We start from the raw sequence: 17,646 nt of genomic DNA on the forward strand, positions 1-17,646 counted from the left end.
TGATATTGTGTATCTGGATTTTCAGAAGGCATTTGACAAAGTACCTAATGAAAGATTCCAGAGGAAATTGGAGAGTCATGGAATAGGAGGTAGTATTTTATTGTGGATTTAAAACTGGTTAAAAGAAAACAGAGCGCAGGGTTAAATGGTCAGTATTCTCAATGGAGAAGGGTAGTTAGTGGGGTTCTCCAGGGGTCTGTGCTGGAACCACTGCTTTTTAACATATTTATAAATGATCTAGAGATGGGAGTAACTAGTGAGGTAATTAAATTGCTGATGACACAAAGTTATTCAAAGTCATTAAATTGCGGGAGGATTGTGAAAAATTACAAGAGGACCTTACGAGACTGGGAGACTGGGCGTCCAAATGGCAGTTGACGTTTAGTGTGAGCAAGTGCAAAGTGATGCATGTGGGAAAGAGGAACCTGAATTATAGCTATGTCATGCAAGGTTCCATGTTAGGAGTCACGGACCAAAAAAGGGATCTAGGTGTCGTTGTTGATGATACGTTGAAACCTTCTGCTCAGTGTGCTGCTGCAGCTAAGAAAGCAAATAGAATGTTAGGTATTATTAGGAAAGGAATGGAAAACACTCCAGTTTCCCTCATAAAATTTATTCCAAGAAGAATTAATTTAATTAATTAAGCAACAACTTAATGTTGACACCTACGCAAGATCGCAATGTATTCTTATACCATGTATGTACGCACTGACTGTAAAACCATGTGCAACTCTGTAGACCAGAAATGGCAATCGCCACTATGGCAAATATAAGCCACACTGAGCCTGCAAATAGGTGGGAAAATGTGGGATACAAATGCTAAAAATAATAATACTACTATTATTTTACAATTGTCAGACTATTGGTAACTTCTAAAGAATAAAATGCAGTACAGGAAGGTGAGTCAGTAACTTAAAGTCTTTAATTTGATTAACAGAAATATTCTTATTTCTCATAAATATTCAGGGATTTCCTGTAGACAATAATGGAGCTATTGAAGAGTACCAGGCTGATCAAACAGACACTGCTTTCTTTTGTTTTCTGCCATCAATATTCTCACAGAGATGCCTCTGCTCTTCTACCTAATGGGCTGTTGAAGCCAAAGAATTTACTGAGCTAATACATCACAGCCTGAAACTTACAAATTCACAATAAAAATATATTGCCAATTTTATTAATAGAGTTCTGCAAACATTTTGGAAGTATCTGGCAGAGTTAAGTGTTTGCTTTTATGCATTCCTCTCTATGAAGTTTTGCTCTATATCCCAGCTCAGAAGAATATTAGCAGACACACAGAAATGAGGATGTTATAATGCCTTTGTATCGCACCATGGTGTGACCGCACCTCGAATATTGTGTTCAATTCTGGTCGCCGCATCTCAAAAAAGATATAGTGGAATTAGAAAAGGTGCAAGAGAAGGGCGACGAAAATGATAAAGGGGATGGGACAACTTCCTTTTGAGGAAAGGTTAAAGCGGCTAGGGCTCTTCAGCTTGGAGAAAAGGCAGCTGAAGGGAGATATGATAGAGGTCTATAAAATAATGAGTGGAGTTGAACGGGTAGATGTGAAGCATCTGTTCACACTTTCCAAAAATACTAGGACTAGGGGGCATGCGATGAAGCTACAATGTAGTAAATTTAAAACGAATCGGAGAAACTTTTTCTTCACTCAATGTATAATTAAACTCTGGAATTCGTTGTCAGAGAATGTGGTAAAGGCAGTTAGCTTAGCGGAGTTTTAAAAAGGTTTGGACGGCTTCCTAAAGGAAAAGTCCATAGACCATTATTAAATGGACTTGAGGAAAATCCACTATTTCTGGGATAAGCCATATTTATTTATTTATTGCATTTGTATCCCACATTTTCCCACCTCTTTGCAGGCTCAATGTGGCTTACAATGTATCGTTATTGGTAGATAATAGATTGGGAGAAAACAGTTTAGTGTTACATAAAGAATAGCATAATCGAAATTTAAACAAGCAGATATAAGCAATCTATCGTTATTGGTAGATAATAGATTGGGAGAAAACAGTATTACATTAAGACTAGCGTGATTGAAGTTTAAACAAGCAGATATAAGCAAACAGTGCTGATAATAGTTAAGGTGCAGATGTATTACATTTATAGTTGCTGATCTATAAAATGTTTTGTACTTTTTTGGAATCTTTCCTGTCCGCTGGTGTTTCCTCAGGCGGATGATCTAGTTCGTCTATAAAGGTTTCGAGGTTGGTGTCTTCCTGAGGTGGATTTTTAGTACATAAGTATTGCCATACTGGGACAGACCGAAGGTCCATCAAGCAAAGCAGTGGATTTTCCCCAAGTCCATTTTAATAATGGCTTATGGATTTTTCTTTTAGGAATCTATGCAAACCTTTTTTTAAACCTCACTAAGCTAACTGCTTTTACTACATTCTCTGGTAACAAATTCCAGAGTTTAATTACACGTTGAGTGAAGAAATATTTTCTCTTATTTGTTTTGAATTTACTCTTTTGTAGCTCTATTGCGTGCCTCCTAGTCTTAGTATTTTTGGAAAGAGTAAACAAGCGATTCACATCTACCCATTCCATTCCACTCATTATTTTATAGACCTCTATCATATCTCCCCTCAGCCATCTTCTCTCCAAGCTGAAGAGCCCTAGCCGCTTTAGCCTTTCATCATAGGGAAGTTGTCCTACCCCCTTTATCATTTTTATCACCCTTCTCTGTACCCTTTCTCAGTAAATTCTTTGGCTTCAACAACCCATTAGGTAGAAGAGCAGAGGCATCTCTGTGAGAATATTGATGGCAGAAAACAAAAGAAAGCAGTGTCTGTTTGATCAGCCTGGTACTCTTCAATAGCTCAATTATTGTCTACAGGAAATCCCTGAATATTTATGAGAAATAAGAATATTTCTGTTAATCAAATTAAAGACTTAAGTTACTGACTCACCTTCCTGTACTGCATTTTATTCTTTAGAAGTTACTATTATTTTACAATTGTCAGACTATTGGTATCTTCTTGGAATAAATTTTATGAGGGAAACTGGAGTGATTTATAGGTTGTGGTACCTTGTTAAAATCCTACAGAAAAGATGATGCAGTAAATGAATTTTCAAGACAGGCCCCTATTTCAATACAAAAAAGGAACCTGTGTAGTCTGAAAAAATATATTTTACTTAATTGGGCATAAATGATGGAGTACCTTCATTCTTTGATGTTATTTCAGGGAAAAACAAATGATACCTTTTTTATTGGACATAACTTAATACATTTCTTGATTAGCTTTCGAAGGTTGCCCTTCTTCCTCAGATCGGAACTAAGCAAATGTGCTAGCTGACAGTGTATATAAGTGAAAACATTCAAGCATTACTATGACAGTCTGACAGGGTGGGAGGAGGGGGATGGGTAGGAAATATGCATGGGGACATCAAAGCATATCATTGATATTCTAACAGGATGGGTGTGGATAGGTGAGGGGAGGGTGATCAACAGAGACATACAGTTTATAATGGGCTAGGAACCCCAGATCCTTGTTAAGTCCTTTCTGTTGGGTGTTAAAATATTCAATCATTCTGACTTCAAAGGTCTTACGTTCTTGTATGGTTTTAAAGTTACCTTTCAGGATTCTCACTGTGAAGTCACTGGTACAGTGTCCTGGTCCTGTAAAATGTTGACCAACAGGCGTGGGAACCCTGCTGGCACCAGTATTGTTCATGTGATGTCTATGTAAATTGAATCTTGTCTTAAGCATCTGGCCTGTTTCTCCAATATAGCATCCTTCGTTACATTTTTTACACTGAATGATATATACCACATTGTCAGCTAGCACATTTGCTTATTTCCGATCTGAGGAAGAAGGGCAACCTTCGAAAGCTAATCAAGAAATGTATTAAGTTATGTCCAATAAAAAAGGTATCATCTTATTTTCTTTTCCATGTTTTATTTTGTTTGATTTCTATTGATAACCTTAAGAGTGGACTAACACGGCTACCACACTCCTCTACTTAGGGAAAAACAAACAAATTCCTCAGGCTATAGGGGAGGTAAACAGTCATATCAGTGAACAAGTTAAAGGGCAAAGCATCAGGTTGTACTTAAACAACAAAGGGGTCCTTTTACTAAGCTGTGTAGGCGCCTACGTTCTCCCAATGTGCATCAATTTGGAGTTACCACCTGGCTACCGTGTGGGCCTGGTGGTAATTTCATTTTTTATGTGCACCGGCAAATAATTTTTATTTTACAGCACGTGGCGGAAACCAGGCGGTAATCGTCATTATACGTGTGTAGATGATTACCGCCCATTTAATGTGTGAGGCCTTACCGCTAAGTGAATGAGTGGCGGTAAGGTCTCAGACCCAAAATGGACTCGCGTCAATTTTGATTTTGCCACACCTCCATTTTCGGCAAAAATTTTTTAAAAGGCCTTTTTGAAACGCGCTGAAAATTGAATTGCGCGCACCCAAAACACGCACCTACACGAGCGCAACTTAGTAAAATGACCCTCAATTTTTTCTTTCTAAAAAAAAAAAAAAAGAACAAATATATTGTGCTGTTGATAAGAAAAATAGATCAAATAGCTGCAGTAGAGCGGCAGTAAGCCCAATGCAGGTTTACCGCTCGCTATTCTGGGACTACTGCCAGCCCAACGCGGCCACCGGCGATAGTTGCGGGTTGAGCATGCGCCATTTAAAGGAGGAAAGAACCTCCAGAAATGGTTCGCATGGCAGTAATCTGGCGGTAATCAGGCATCTCCGCTCGCTGCCCAGTTACCATGGGAGCCCTTACTGTCACCTCAATGGGTGGCGGTAAGGGCTCCCCTACCGCATGGCCATGTGGTAAGAATTTTCTTACCACATGAACATTTTGTTTTTGGGGCTTTTTTCCCGCTGCAGTAAAAAGGGCCCTGGCGTGTGGGAAAAACGGCTCCCGCTGCTACCTCAGGGCCCTTTTTCCCGTAGCTTGGTAAAAGGACCCCTAGGTTATTTGTTCCTCATACCATCATCTGAGGAAAGTCAACTAATTTCTTCTTATCATACACCAGTGTTTCCAAATCACCTAACTAGTCTAGTTTTCAGCATATTTTAAATAAATGTACTTAAGAGATCCTTTTATGCATCGGAGGCTGAGTGTGTGCACATCTGTCTCATGCATATTCACTGTGGCTAGGTATGCCTCCAAGACGTGGTTCGGAAACACTGCTTTAAACTTTTTTTTTTTTGTATTTAAAAGTAAAAAGAGCAGGGCAAGATGGGGGATTCATTAATGACAGCCAACATACCAGACTACTACTACTACTTATCATTTCTATAGCGCTACTAGACGTACGCAGCGCTGTACACTTGAACATGAAGAGACAGTCCCTGCTCGACAGAGTTTACAATCTAATTAGGACAGACAAACAGGACAAACAAGAGATAAGGGAATATTAAAGTGAGGATGATAAAATAAGGGTTCTGAACAAGTGACTAAGGGTTAGGAGTTAAAAGCAGCATCAAAAAGGTGAGCTTTTAGCTTAGATTTGAAGACAGCCGGAGATGGAGCTTGACGTACCGGCTCAGGAAGTCTATTCCAGGCATATGGTGCAGCAAGATAAAAGGAACGGAGTCTGGAGTTAGCAGTGGAGGAGAAGGGTGCAGATAAGAGAGATTTACTCAGTGAACGGAGTTCCCGGGGAGGAATGTAGGGAGAGATGAGAGTGGAGAGGTACTGAGGAGCTGCAGAGTGAATATAAGTCAATATAAGTCAATAAGAGGAGTTTGTTTGAACTGTATGCGGAAATGGATAGGAAGCCAGTGAAGTGACTTGAGGAGAGGGCTAATATGAGCAAAACGACACTGGCGGAATATTAGTCGTGCAGCAACCTATCCCAGAGCGGGGTACATTGAATAGCTTGAGGTATAAAAGATGGCTGACCTCCCACTGTGGACTTGGTAGATGGGAAGAGATCCATAATAGCTAGTTTCCTCTTTCTTGAGCAGATTGTATTACCATTTCAAGTGGATGCTTGTAAGTAAATTGTTAAATTAATAAAAATACATTTAAAAAAAGTTCAGGTACAGTTGGTAAAATCCCTTCCAAAGAGGACTTACAATCTAAGGGGCAGTAATCTGCATGTTACCTACTTTTAAAAATATTGTTAGGATCAGTTGGCTTTTTATGGAGTGCAGGAAGGGTTTTGTTGCAGTACTTGAGGGGTAAAAGGAATAGGAAGCCTGCTGGTCTTGTAAAGGGGTCGGTAGGGACTTTATTACACATGGAGGCATATTTTCAAAGCACTTTGGGAGGCTAAGTTCCATAGGTTTCTATGGAACTTTGGGAGGCTAAGTGCTTTGAAAATGAGCCTCATGGTGTATGAATGCCCTAATTTACAAGTTTACTGGAAGGATGTGTGGCGGAGAATCAGACATCTTGTGTGTTGATGTTCCATTGTCTCTTATGACAATTATTTGGAAGTCTGTGATTCTTTCTGCTGCTACTCCAAAAGCTATAAAATCTTTTTTGATTATTTAGTCTCAGTAGCTCTAAAAGTTATTGTAAATCACTGGAAAAACAATTGTGACGTGCATGTCAATTTATGGTGGCATTGGGTCTGCCTACTTAGGAGATATGAGAAAATACTTGAAGACAGGGGCCTTATGGTCTCTAAAGGGGAAAGCAAGTAGGAATTATTGGATCGTTTTGTGTTAAATGATTCTTGAGAAGATTTTTTTGGAATTTGTATCTTTTATTTTTGTGTTTGGTTGTTATTTTATTCGGTTTGGCTTTATGTCTTTGTATTTACCTTTGAAAATTATAGTAAAATGTTTTGAACATGTAAAAATATTTTTAGGAAGGGATGTGTCATGGATTAAGAGTGGGTATCCCTACATTATCCAACTAGCACGGTATTAGCGCATTTTTACTGGATAGCACAGAATTAATGCGAGAGCACCTTGAGCCTCTTAATAGGAAACAGTAAGGGCTCTCATGTTAACAGTATGCAACCACATTGAAGCATTTTTTAAAAAATTCCCTTTAAGTGCCATGTTAGATCTGGGCTTAGAGCATGGCAAAGTCCTGCATTTAAATGCATTAAGCCCAGATTTCACTGAACTTTAGTAAGAGGGTCCCTAACCAGCTCATTTTCGAAAGAGAAGGTCGTCTATCTTTCGACACAAATCGGGAGATGGGCGTCCTTCTGTCAGGGGCGCCCAAATCGGCATAATCGAAAGCCGATTTTGGGCGTCCCCAACGGCCAAAGTTCCCGGGGGCGTGTCGGAAGGGTAGCGAAGGCGGGACAGGGGCGTGCCAGGGCATGCTTAAGAGATGGGCGCCCTCGGCCGATAATGGAAAAAAGAAGGGCATCCCCTGGTGAGAATTTGGTCCACTTTATTTGGTCCCTTTTTTTTTCAGGTCCAAGTCCCATAAAAGTGCCCAAACTGACCAGATGACCACCGGAGGGAATGGGGGATCATTTCCCCTGACTCCCCCAATGGTCACTAACCCCCTCCCACCCTCAAAAAAACAACTTTAAAAACTTTTTTTGCCAGCCTCTATGCCAGCCTCAAATGTCATACTCAGGTCCATCGCAGTAGTATACAGGTCCCTGGAGCAGTTTTAGTGGGTGCAGTGGACTTCAGGCAGGCAGACCCAGGCCCATGGCCCCCCCTACCTGTTACACTTGTGGTGGAAAATGGGAGCCCTTCAAAATCCACCCGAAACCCACTATACCCATATGTAGGTGCCCCCCTTCACCCCTTAGGGCTATGGTGGTGTATAGTTGGGGGGGTTGGGCGGGCTCAGCACCCAAGGTAAGGGAGCTATGCACCTGGGACCAATTTGCGAAGTCCACTGTAGTCCCCCCCTAGGGTGCCCAGTTGGTGCCCTAGCATGTGAGGGGGACCAGTGCACTACGAATCCTGGCCCCTCCCATGACCAAATGCCTTGGATTTGTTTGTTTTTGAGATGGGGGCCATCAGTTTCCATTATCGGCGAAAACCAAGGGCGCCCATCTATAAATCCGGCGATCTCAGCATTTAGGTCGACCATCTTTAATGTTGACCTAAATGTTGAGATTTAGGCGCCCCCAACCGTATTATTAGAACGAAAGGTGGACGGCCATCTCGTTCAATAATACGGTCGGCGCCGTCCTCGGAGATGGGCGCCCTTAGAGAAGGGCATCCCCGGTCGAAAATGCCCCTCTAAGTATAATTGAGGGAACGAAGGGTGGTGGTCTCCACTGTGGACTGTAAATCATTGGCACCAGATCTGTTGGTGTTTTGGGGGGGCTATTTGTTGTTTATTTACTATTAATATGTACTAGGGCTGCCTCTCAATTAAAATTTTAATTGCACGATTAAAGGTATGTTGTTTATTCTTTTTCCCACTGCAGCTTCTTGTGACTATGGGTACGTCACTTAACCCTCCATTGCTTAGAAACACAGGGAGCTGCAGTGGAAAAATGAATAAAACATACCTTTAACGTGCAATTAATTGCGATTAAAATTTTAATTGAAATGCAGCCCCCCCCCCCAAATAAAAAGTAATAAGATAAGAAGTACAAAATACAAACTGAAAAATTACAAATTAAATCATCTAAAACAGCATGCAGAATTGGTACTAACAGCCTTACCCCCCTGTTTACAAAGCTACAGTAATGCTGACACAGCCCTTCATTTTGAATGGGCTGTATCGGCATTGCCATGAAGCTGCCGCTAGTGCGGCTTTGTAAACGGGGGTGGGGGGTGGGGGGGGGGTTTAGTTTTCACAGCCTACTTCAGAAAAACAAGCCTATGTACACCTTCAGTTCCCTGTATTTTCGATTCGCTGAATGTATTTTTTTTTGTCCAAGTGGAACTGATGTGAGAATATTTGACAAGTTAAATGTTCCCGCACTAGTTCCCAGAAGTGTATAATAGTAGCTGTTGGTTCTATATATCTGCAGTATAGCACTTATAAGTAAACCAGTTAGGGGGTCTTTTACAAAGGTGTGGTAGCGTTTTTAGTGTGCACTAATGATTAGCGTGCGCTAAACTCTAGAGACGCTCATAGAAATATATGGTCGTCTCTAGCGTTTAGCACACGCTTATTTTTAGCATGCACTAAAAACTCTAGCGTGCCTTTGTAAAAGGCCCACTTAATTTCTGCTTTAAAGGGGTCATCTTATAGTCATTTTCATGCATATGCCTCTTATGAAAACACCCCTCACATGAAAGTATGCACAATATATACTTTTGGTATACCGTATTTTTCGGACTATAAGACGCACCTAGGTTTTAGAGGAGGGAATAGGAAAAAAAAATTGCTTTTTCCCACCTCTAAAACCTAGGTGCTCTGGTGCGTCTTGTCCGAATCCCTCCCTCCAAGTTCGGGATCGCCCTCAGGGTTACCTCCTCCCCCCTCCCCGGCCCTGTCACCACCTCTCCCCTTACGCGATCTTCCCTGGTGGTCTAGTGACGTCGGGGCAGGAAAGAGCCCCCTCTTTCCTGCCCAGCGCGCTGCTCTCCATCCTCCTGTATGCATTGCTGCCTGACGGTCTCGGCGAGATTCAAAATGGCCGCTGAGAATTGACGTCTCGGTGGCCATTTTGAATCTCGCCGAGACCGTCGGGCTGCATACAGGAGCATGGAGAGCAGCGCGCTGGGCAGGAAAGAGGGGGCTCTTTCCTGCCTCGACGTCACTAGACCACCAGGGAAGATCGCGTGAGTAAGGGGAGAAGTGGTGACAGGGCCGGGGGGAGGGCGATCCCGAACTCGGAGGGAGGGAGGGCAGGCGGCCTGCCAGCCAGCCAGCCAGCCAGCCAAATCTCTACCTTCGGACTATAAGACGCACCCCCCATTTTCCTCCCAAATTTTGGGGGGAAAAAGTGCGTCTTATAGTCCGAAAAATACGGTAGGTGTGTTCTGGGACAGAGTTGTGATATATTTGCATACTTAAATGTAAATGTATATGGGTACTGCAAAAATCAGGAAAAAAATGAACCAAATTGTTTTGCCTGCGAACTTTCTAGAAATGGCTGCTACTAGTATGGTAACCCCTGCTGGCCAGTGAGTGGCGCTGAGATGCATTTCAGGTGAGGTTCTCTCCCCTCTTGAGCTAGCAAGGGCTGCTTAATCTGCCTAATTATATAGTTTGAGAAGGTGAGATGAACAACAGAGAAAGTATTTTCTTTTGGTGTTCTATATATGTCATGTGAGCTGAAACTTTGGTCCTCCAATCTGAAAACTGCATAGATAAAGGAATAGTGTATTACAGGCTTTCTAATTTGATGCTTAGGAACATAATCACAGATATATACCAAAAGACAATCATTAGGCATATTTACCAAAACCATAGCTTACCCTTGTTTCAGAGTTGTAATATATGTTGTGGAATCACAGGCTTGTAATTTAACAACTATAGATTTTCTGATCCTAGTTTAAATGTTTATTCATTTCAGGCTGAAAATGATAGATTGAAACATTTTTATATAACTGAACATCCTGGCTGATCAGCATTGGACATAGAATCATAGGTTTGAAAAACTAAGTTTAAATAAAAATGGAAAAAGAAAACAAAAAATCCCCAAGCACACACAATTTAGTATTATTGGATGACTTATGGAAGAAGAATGCTCAAATGTTGTTGTAAGTATGTGAGTTTTCCCGGCTGTTGTATTTATCTGCATAACAGAGAAAAATTCTCAGATGAAAGGTTTGAAATGAACATTCTCTTATGAGTAGAAATTTATTACGGTTGGAGGGATTTCATTAATGAAACCCCCATTTGTCCTTTACTGCTAATTTTAGTTTAAAGAGTATAAGAATGAAAAAAAAATAATATACACTTGAATTCCAAATTGACTGTGGATTAAAAGCTGCAAGCATTTAGATTGTACATTAACTATAGGTATCATATAGGGCCCTGTTTACTAAGCCGTGCTATAGGTGCGCTAGCATTTTTAGCACATGCTAAAAATTAGCGCGAACTAATGCTTGAGACACCCATAGGAATATATGGGTGTCTCTAGCATTAGCATGCGCTAAAAATGTTAGTTCGCCATAGTAAACAGTGATGGATGCCCAGGCGCATCCTTCATTCCGTCTTCTTAAATTTGCAAATTAGTAGCATGCTCTAAATTATTCCTGTTAGCAAATAAACAAACAAAATAGAGAGGGACAAGTTGGTGCCCTGCTACACATATATTATTCCTGATCAAAAACTCACACATTCAATAACATAGTACTAAAATATTTTAGGACCAGCAGAAGAGATCAGGAACATTGTCATTCAGCCACAGTTCACATTGGTCTTTAATTTGCATTTACTTGCAATTTCATCACATGCATCTTTCAAGCCATTGCATTTTTATTTTATTTTATTGAGCATTTCTTTTACCACCATTTGTTAGACGACACATGGTGATTTGCAATCTATAATATAGGGGGTCTTTTACTAAAGCTTAGCTTGAGTCAGGGCCCATAGGAATAAAACAGGCCCTGCTACCGATAACTCAAGCTAATGTTTAGTAAAAGATCCCCATTGTATAAAATATTAAATTGAAAATAGAACATTAAAATTAGAATATAAAGTCGAGACATTAAAGGGTGGAGATACATAGCACAACAAAATATTCCAAAGTAACTGGTATAATATCATGGTAAACATAAGAGAGGGGATAAGTATACCAATCAATTTTAACTGGAATATGAAAAACAGGGGGAAAAAACCAATTAAGTTCCATAACAATGCTCTAGAAATAAGAGATTAAAACCATATTTAAATTTCCTGAGTGATGGTTCTGTCCATAGATTCACAGGCAAAATATTGCAGATAAATGGGGCCACACAGCTAAATGCCTCTTTGGGGCCCGTTTACTAAGCCGTGTAGGCGCCTATGTGTGCCCAACGCGCACCAATTCAGAACTATTGCCCGCCTACCACGCCGCCCAGGTGGTAATTTCATTTTTTATGCACGCCAGAAAATATATTTTATTTTCCAGCACGCGGCGCTAAGTGGGCGGTAATCGAAATTGTACATGCACTGATGATTACCACCCAGTTATCACGTGAGACTTTACCGCTAAGTGAATGGGTGGCAGTAAGGTCTCAGGCCCAAAATAGACGTGTGCCAATTTTCATTTTGCCGCACGTTTAGCGCATGCACACCCATTCTCGGCCCCTGACCCACCCCATCCAAAGAATTTTAAAAAATTAAATACCACAACTTAGCACTCGCAGATGGAAAACCTGTGGAACGGTTTAATGCATCCTATGTTTGGTCAATTTGGCTTCATTAGGTGTGTGTTTGCACCTAATGCAGCTTAGTAGAAGGTTGTTACTTTTAATAATTTTTTAACAAAATAATTTGAAAGATATTTGAAATGTTTTTGTATGAGTGAAGAACATGAAGTAGGTGCAAATTGAGGACCAATGATTACAATTGAAAGATATTTTGGAGCTAAGGTTGAATGACTATAATGTTCCTTCTATCTTCTGATTGTCTTAAACACAAGTTTTTTTATGAGGATTGGATAGCTTTCTCACATATTTTTTTTTATTTTTGCATATTTTAAATTGACTCACACGGACATGACATGCTAATAATTCCAATTTCAAATTCATTATTTATGTAAAACTATAGATCATTTAACTGAACTATTTGCATGTTATGTCTTTCATATGAACTGCTTTAATTATAATCCCTCGGATTCTATTTATGGTGCTTTAAGTTGCGCATGCAACTTGATTAACAGGTCAGTCAGTGCTGATAACTGGCAATAAATAACAAGCAATTAGCACTATTTGACAATAATTAGAATTGATACACACATCTTTTTAGACATATTCTATAAAGAGGTTTGCTGATCTGAAATTGGGATATGGCCATGGGAAGGGCATGGACAGACTGGGGACATTTCCAATAATTATACATGTTCTTATAGAATTAGTGCGATCTGTGCCTTATTTACACATGGGGATTTACACCAGGTTTTCATTGCTGTAAATTGTTGCACCTAAATGTAATTGCAGTTCCAAGCGCTAAGTGTTATTCTGTAAATCGTGCCTAAGTGTAGACATGGTTTATAGAATAGTGCTAGGCACTATTTTTTTTGTGCTGATTTTATAGGCACCATTTATAGAATCTAGTCCATTGTGACCTAGTTTTCCATTGTTATACTCCTTATTAAATTATTCAGTGGTGTTTATCATAAAGCTTATGGGGGCATACTTAAAAATCTCCATATGTATACTTAGGAAGAAAGGAGGGAAAGGGGAGATATGCTAGAGACATTTAGGGGCCCTTTTACTAAGCTGTGGCAAAAAGTGGCCTTACCACACCCTTGTACGGGTTTTTCCCATGCGCTAATGACATTTTTGCCGTAGCTGTAAAATGACTGATTTCCCATTTTTTCCAAAACATTTTTAGTGCATGGATAAGGGCATACTATAATGGCATTTACCACAGAACGCCACTTTAAGCTACATGTTAGTGCCTAATTTAGCTTATTAAAAGGGCCCCTTAAATACCTCCGTGGTTTAAATTTACAGGAAGAAACTAAGTTTCTACTGAAAGGAAGCTCTAAAAATGAGAAGGCGTAGGATGAAGGTGAGAGGAGAAAAACTAAGATTAATCTTAGGAAATACGTTTTTACCGAAAAGGTAGATGTGTGGAAAGGCCTCTTGGAAGAGGTGGTGGAGAAAGACTGTTTTTGAATTCAGTAATGCAATGGACAAACACTTAAGATTTCTAATGCGAAGGAAGGGATAGTAAACAGTATGGATAGGCCATATGGTCATTATTTACCTTCATTTTCGGTTTATATTTATGAGATAAAACTTATATTGCTTTCAGCTCATTTTGTACTATTATAAAAGAAACAAAATTCTCTTCAGACTTAGTTCCAAATGTATTGAGTTAATGCAGTGAAAAATTTTACCTGTACCCTCTTTGTTGATCTTCATTGACACATATTTAAATGGAGTAACATATTTGACTACATTACTGCATTCAGTGATCCTTTGTTGTATGTAAGAACTAGTAAAAAAGGCCCGTTTCTGAAAGAAATGAAATGGGCGCTAGCAAGGTTTTCCTTGGAGTGTGTATGTTTGAGAGAGTGTGTGTGAGAGTGACTGTGTGAGAGAGAGTGTGAATATGCGAGTGTGTGTGTGACAGAGAGAGAGTGAGACTGGGTGCGAGTGTGTCTGTGTGAGAGAGAGTGTGTGTGTGTGTGTGAGATTGAGAGTGTGTGCCAGGAGGGCCCCCCTCCTCTTCTTCCCCCTCCCCTCCCCCCAGTTCCAGGATCGGCCCCCTCCCTCACTGCCTCCCAGTTCCAGGAAGACCGACTTGCGCTTCCAAAGCTCGGCTGTCATGGCCCTGCAGGAGGCTAGCAAGGCTTACCTGGTGGGGCTCTTCGAGGATACCAATCTGTGCCCTATCCACGCCAAGAGAGTCACCATCATGCTCAAAGATATCCAGCTAGCCCATCGTATTCGTGTTGAGAGGGCTTAGAAAACATTATACTCCATCTACCAAAAGGCTCTTTTAAGAGCCACCACATCCCTACACAAAAACAGCTGACGCGTCAGTCTGCTGTATGGTTACTACTTAGTTCCCAATTTCCAGGCTGTTGGAGATTTAAGGATTGTAGGCGGCATCTTGCAGTCTTTCTTCCCGCCCCCCCCCCCCCCAAACTACAGTATTGAACAACCCATGCTCTCTTCTTTGGCCTGTTCTCGTCTACTGAATTGTGGCAACGCCTGCTCCCCTCCCCCCGCCCAAACCGCTATTCAGGCTGATGCAGTATTGAAACACCCATCCTCCCTTCGCCTGTTCTCGTCTGCTGAATTGTGGCAATGGTTTTTTATCTCTGCTCCTCCGCCAACCAGCCAACCTCCGCTGCCGTGCACAGCTCAGCATGCACGCCCACTGAACGATAGATCCAATCGCTGCCGTTCGCCCGCCCTCCCACCTAGTTGGTCAGTGCTGTTTGTGACGAACCCGGAAGCACGCTGACGTCAATTCAGGAGATGGATATGGCCTTACAGAGAGCACGAATGCTTCAAGGCTTCACTTTCTCAGCTTCAGAACGTTGGAGGTGCTTTTTATTATATAGGATGGTGAAGCACAGTAGAGTGGTTACTCATTTTAAGGGCATAGATGATAACTGTTGTCAGAATAATAGCACACCAGTGTATACAACATTTTTAAAACTCCTAGCTTATCTTTCAGTATGCTAAACATTGGTTGGAATTTCAGTCTTATATAATAAATCAGAATTTCAGTAGCAATAAAGGCATCTGATCATTACCCTTGTCATTGTGTATTACAAAGATATACTTGATGCCTTTCAAAAACAAAATTGGAGTAGAAAATCAGAAAAAGAAGATATGCATGTTAGAATGCATTCCTTTCCTCTTACCTGGTAAGATGTTGTAACTGATTTCTTGTTCACGTAAGCCTGTAACAGAATCATAAGCATTGACAAAGGTGTTATCTGGAGTAATAAGAATGCTTGCTACTGGTACCGGAGAAACTGATGGCTTATTAAGTAGAGTTCTGCCTTGTCTGTGGTTCAATGAAGAGGTATTTCTTCCACCTCTATTCCTAGTCTTTCTCCTTTGGTTTCTAGCAGTTGTAGTTCTTTCAGTTTGTGTAAAACCAGTGTACAAGGTGACAAGAAAGAAAAGGCAGATCAGAGTAATAGTCTTCATGTTTTTCTCTCACAAGCTGATTGCTGTAATGGAAGAGAAAGAGTAATGCTATGTTTAGATAAATATAACTTCACACTCTATAATTGCCTGTTGTACTAAGTCAAAACAAGGGTAACAGTTTAGTACTGATAAGCAATTTGTTGACAACTTTGCCTAAATTTGTTAAAACTGCTAAAAATATGTGAGAAGTTCTAATATAGAAAAAATATTTCATGAAAAAAATATTTTGGACTGTCAATGAGTTGTTCAATGTAATAGATCTTTATGGTCATGTTGCATGAACATCCAGATTCAACACTTGTACAAACAGTTTTTAAATTGATCCATAATATTGACAGTGTTGTGATTACTATAAAACCTTACAGAAGTTCAAAGGTTAGTGTTCAGTTATATTTGGCAAGTAACCTTTGCTTAGCATTATAGGAATCCTACATAACTTCATGCTTATAGGACTTGTGGATTAGTTCTTTTAGTCACAAGAAGAATATTATGACATTTATTAAGACCTATTATGATCATTCTTTACTGGTCTTTATAAACAAGACTACAGGTTTATAGAATCCAACATTCCATCTCTGATCATGGAAAGTAACAGCTATTAGAGAAGGCATTAGAAATGTTAGAGTACTCCAGCTCCTATCAGGACTGTGGAGTTGGAAGCAAATTTGGGTAGAGTCATAAGAATAGCCATATTGGGTCAGACCAATGGTCCATCTAGCCCAGTATTCTGCTTCCAGCAGTGTCCAATCCAGGTCACAAGTACCTGACAGAAAATCAATCAGTAGTACCATTCCATGCTACCAATCCCATGGCAAGCAGTGGCTTCACCCATGTCCATCTCAATATCAGATTATGGATTTTTCCTCCAGAAACTTATCCAAACCTCTTTCAAAGCCAGATATGCCAGCAATGAGTTCCAGAGCTTAACTCTATTCTTTGAGTGAAAAAATATTTCCTCCTATTTGTTTTAAAGGTATTTCCATGTAATTTCATTGAGTGTCCCCTGGTCTTTTGTACTTTTTGAATGAATGAAAAATCCTCCACCCACTCCACACTACTCAGGATTTTGTAGAACTCTATCATATTCCCTCTCAGCTGTCTTTTCCAAGCTGAAGAGCCCTAACCTCTTTAGCCTTTCCTCATATGGGAGGTGTTCCATCCCCTCTATCATTTTGGTTGCTCTTCTTTCAGCCTTTTCTAATTCCGCTATATCTTTTTTGAAATACATCGATCAGAATTGAACATAATACTCAAGGTGAGGTTGCACCATGGAGCGATAGAGACATTCTAATATTTTTGGTTTTATTTTGCAACCCCCTCCTAATAATTTCTAGCATCCTGTTTGTTTTTTAGGCCGCCACCACAAACTGGGCAGAAGATTTCAGCCTATTGCCAACAACGTCACCTAAGTCTTTTTCTTGAGTGCTGACTCCTAAAGTGGACCTTAGCATCAGATAATTATGATTTGGATTATTCTTCCCAATGTGCATCACTTTGCATTTACCTACATTAAATTTCATCTCCCATTTGGATGCCCAGTCTTCTAGTTTCCTAGTCTTTCTGCAATTTTTCACAATCTGCATGCGATTTGACAACTTTGAATAGTTTTGTGTCATCTGCAAATTTAATCACCTCACTCATCGTTCTGGTTTCCAGATCATTTATAAATATGTTAAATAGCACCGGTCCCAATACATTTCCCTGATGCACTCCACTATTCACCCTCTTCCATTAAGAAAAATGGCCATTTAGCAATACCCTCTGTTTTCTGTCGAATAACCAATTCTTATGCCATAGCAGGATATTGCCTCCTATCCCATGACTCCTTAATTTTCTCAGGAGTCTCTCATGAGGTACTTTGTCAAAAGCTTTCTGAAAATCTAGATACACTCATCAACCGATTCACCTTTACCTACTTGTTTATTCACGCCTTCAAAGACATAAGAGTCTGTAAAAATGTACTGATTCCCGCTTCAAAATAAAAACTTGCAGCAT

The 17,646-nt window shown here is 40.3% G+C and overlaps 1 protein-coding gene across 3 annotated transcripts in view; it reads right to left on the minus strand.

The window, feature by feature from the left end:
• Positions 1–17,646, minus strand: part of LOC115472732 (extracellular matrix protein 2-like) — a 62,633-nt gene that overhangs the window by 29,725 nt on the left and 15,262 nt on the right. For all 3 annotated transcript variants that reach the window (XM_030207115.1, XM_030207113.1, XM_030207114.1), the window contains exon 2: positions 15,360–15,674. In XM_030207115.1, the coding sequence (XP_030062975.1) occupies positions 15,360–15,651 (292 nt within the window). In that variant the 5' untranslated portion in view covers positions 15,652–15,674. The remainder of the gene's footprint in view (positions 1–15,359; positions 15,675–17,646) is intronic.

This window comes from Microcaecilia unicolor, chromosome 6 (genome assembly GCF_901765095.1).
Source record: "Microcaecilia unicolor chromosome 6, aMicUni1.1, whole genome shotgun sequence".
Taxonomy (NCBI): Eukaryota; Metazoa; Chordata; class Amphibia; order Gymnophiona; family Siphonopidae; genus Microcaecilia; species Microcaecilia unicolor.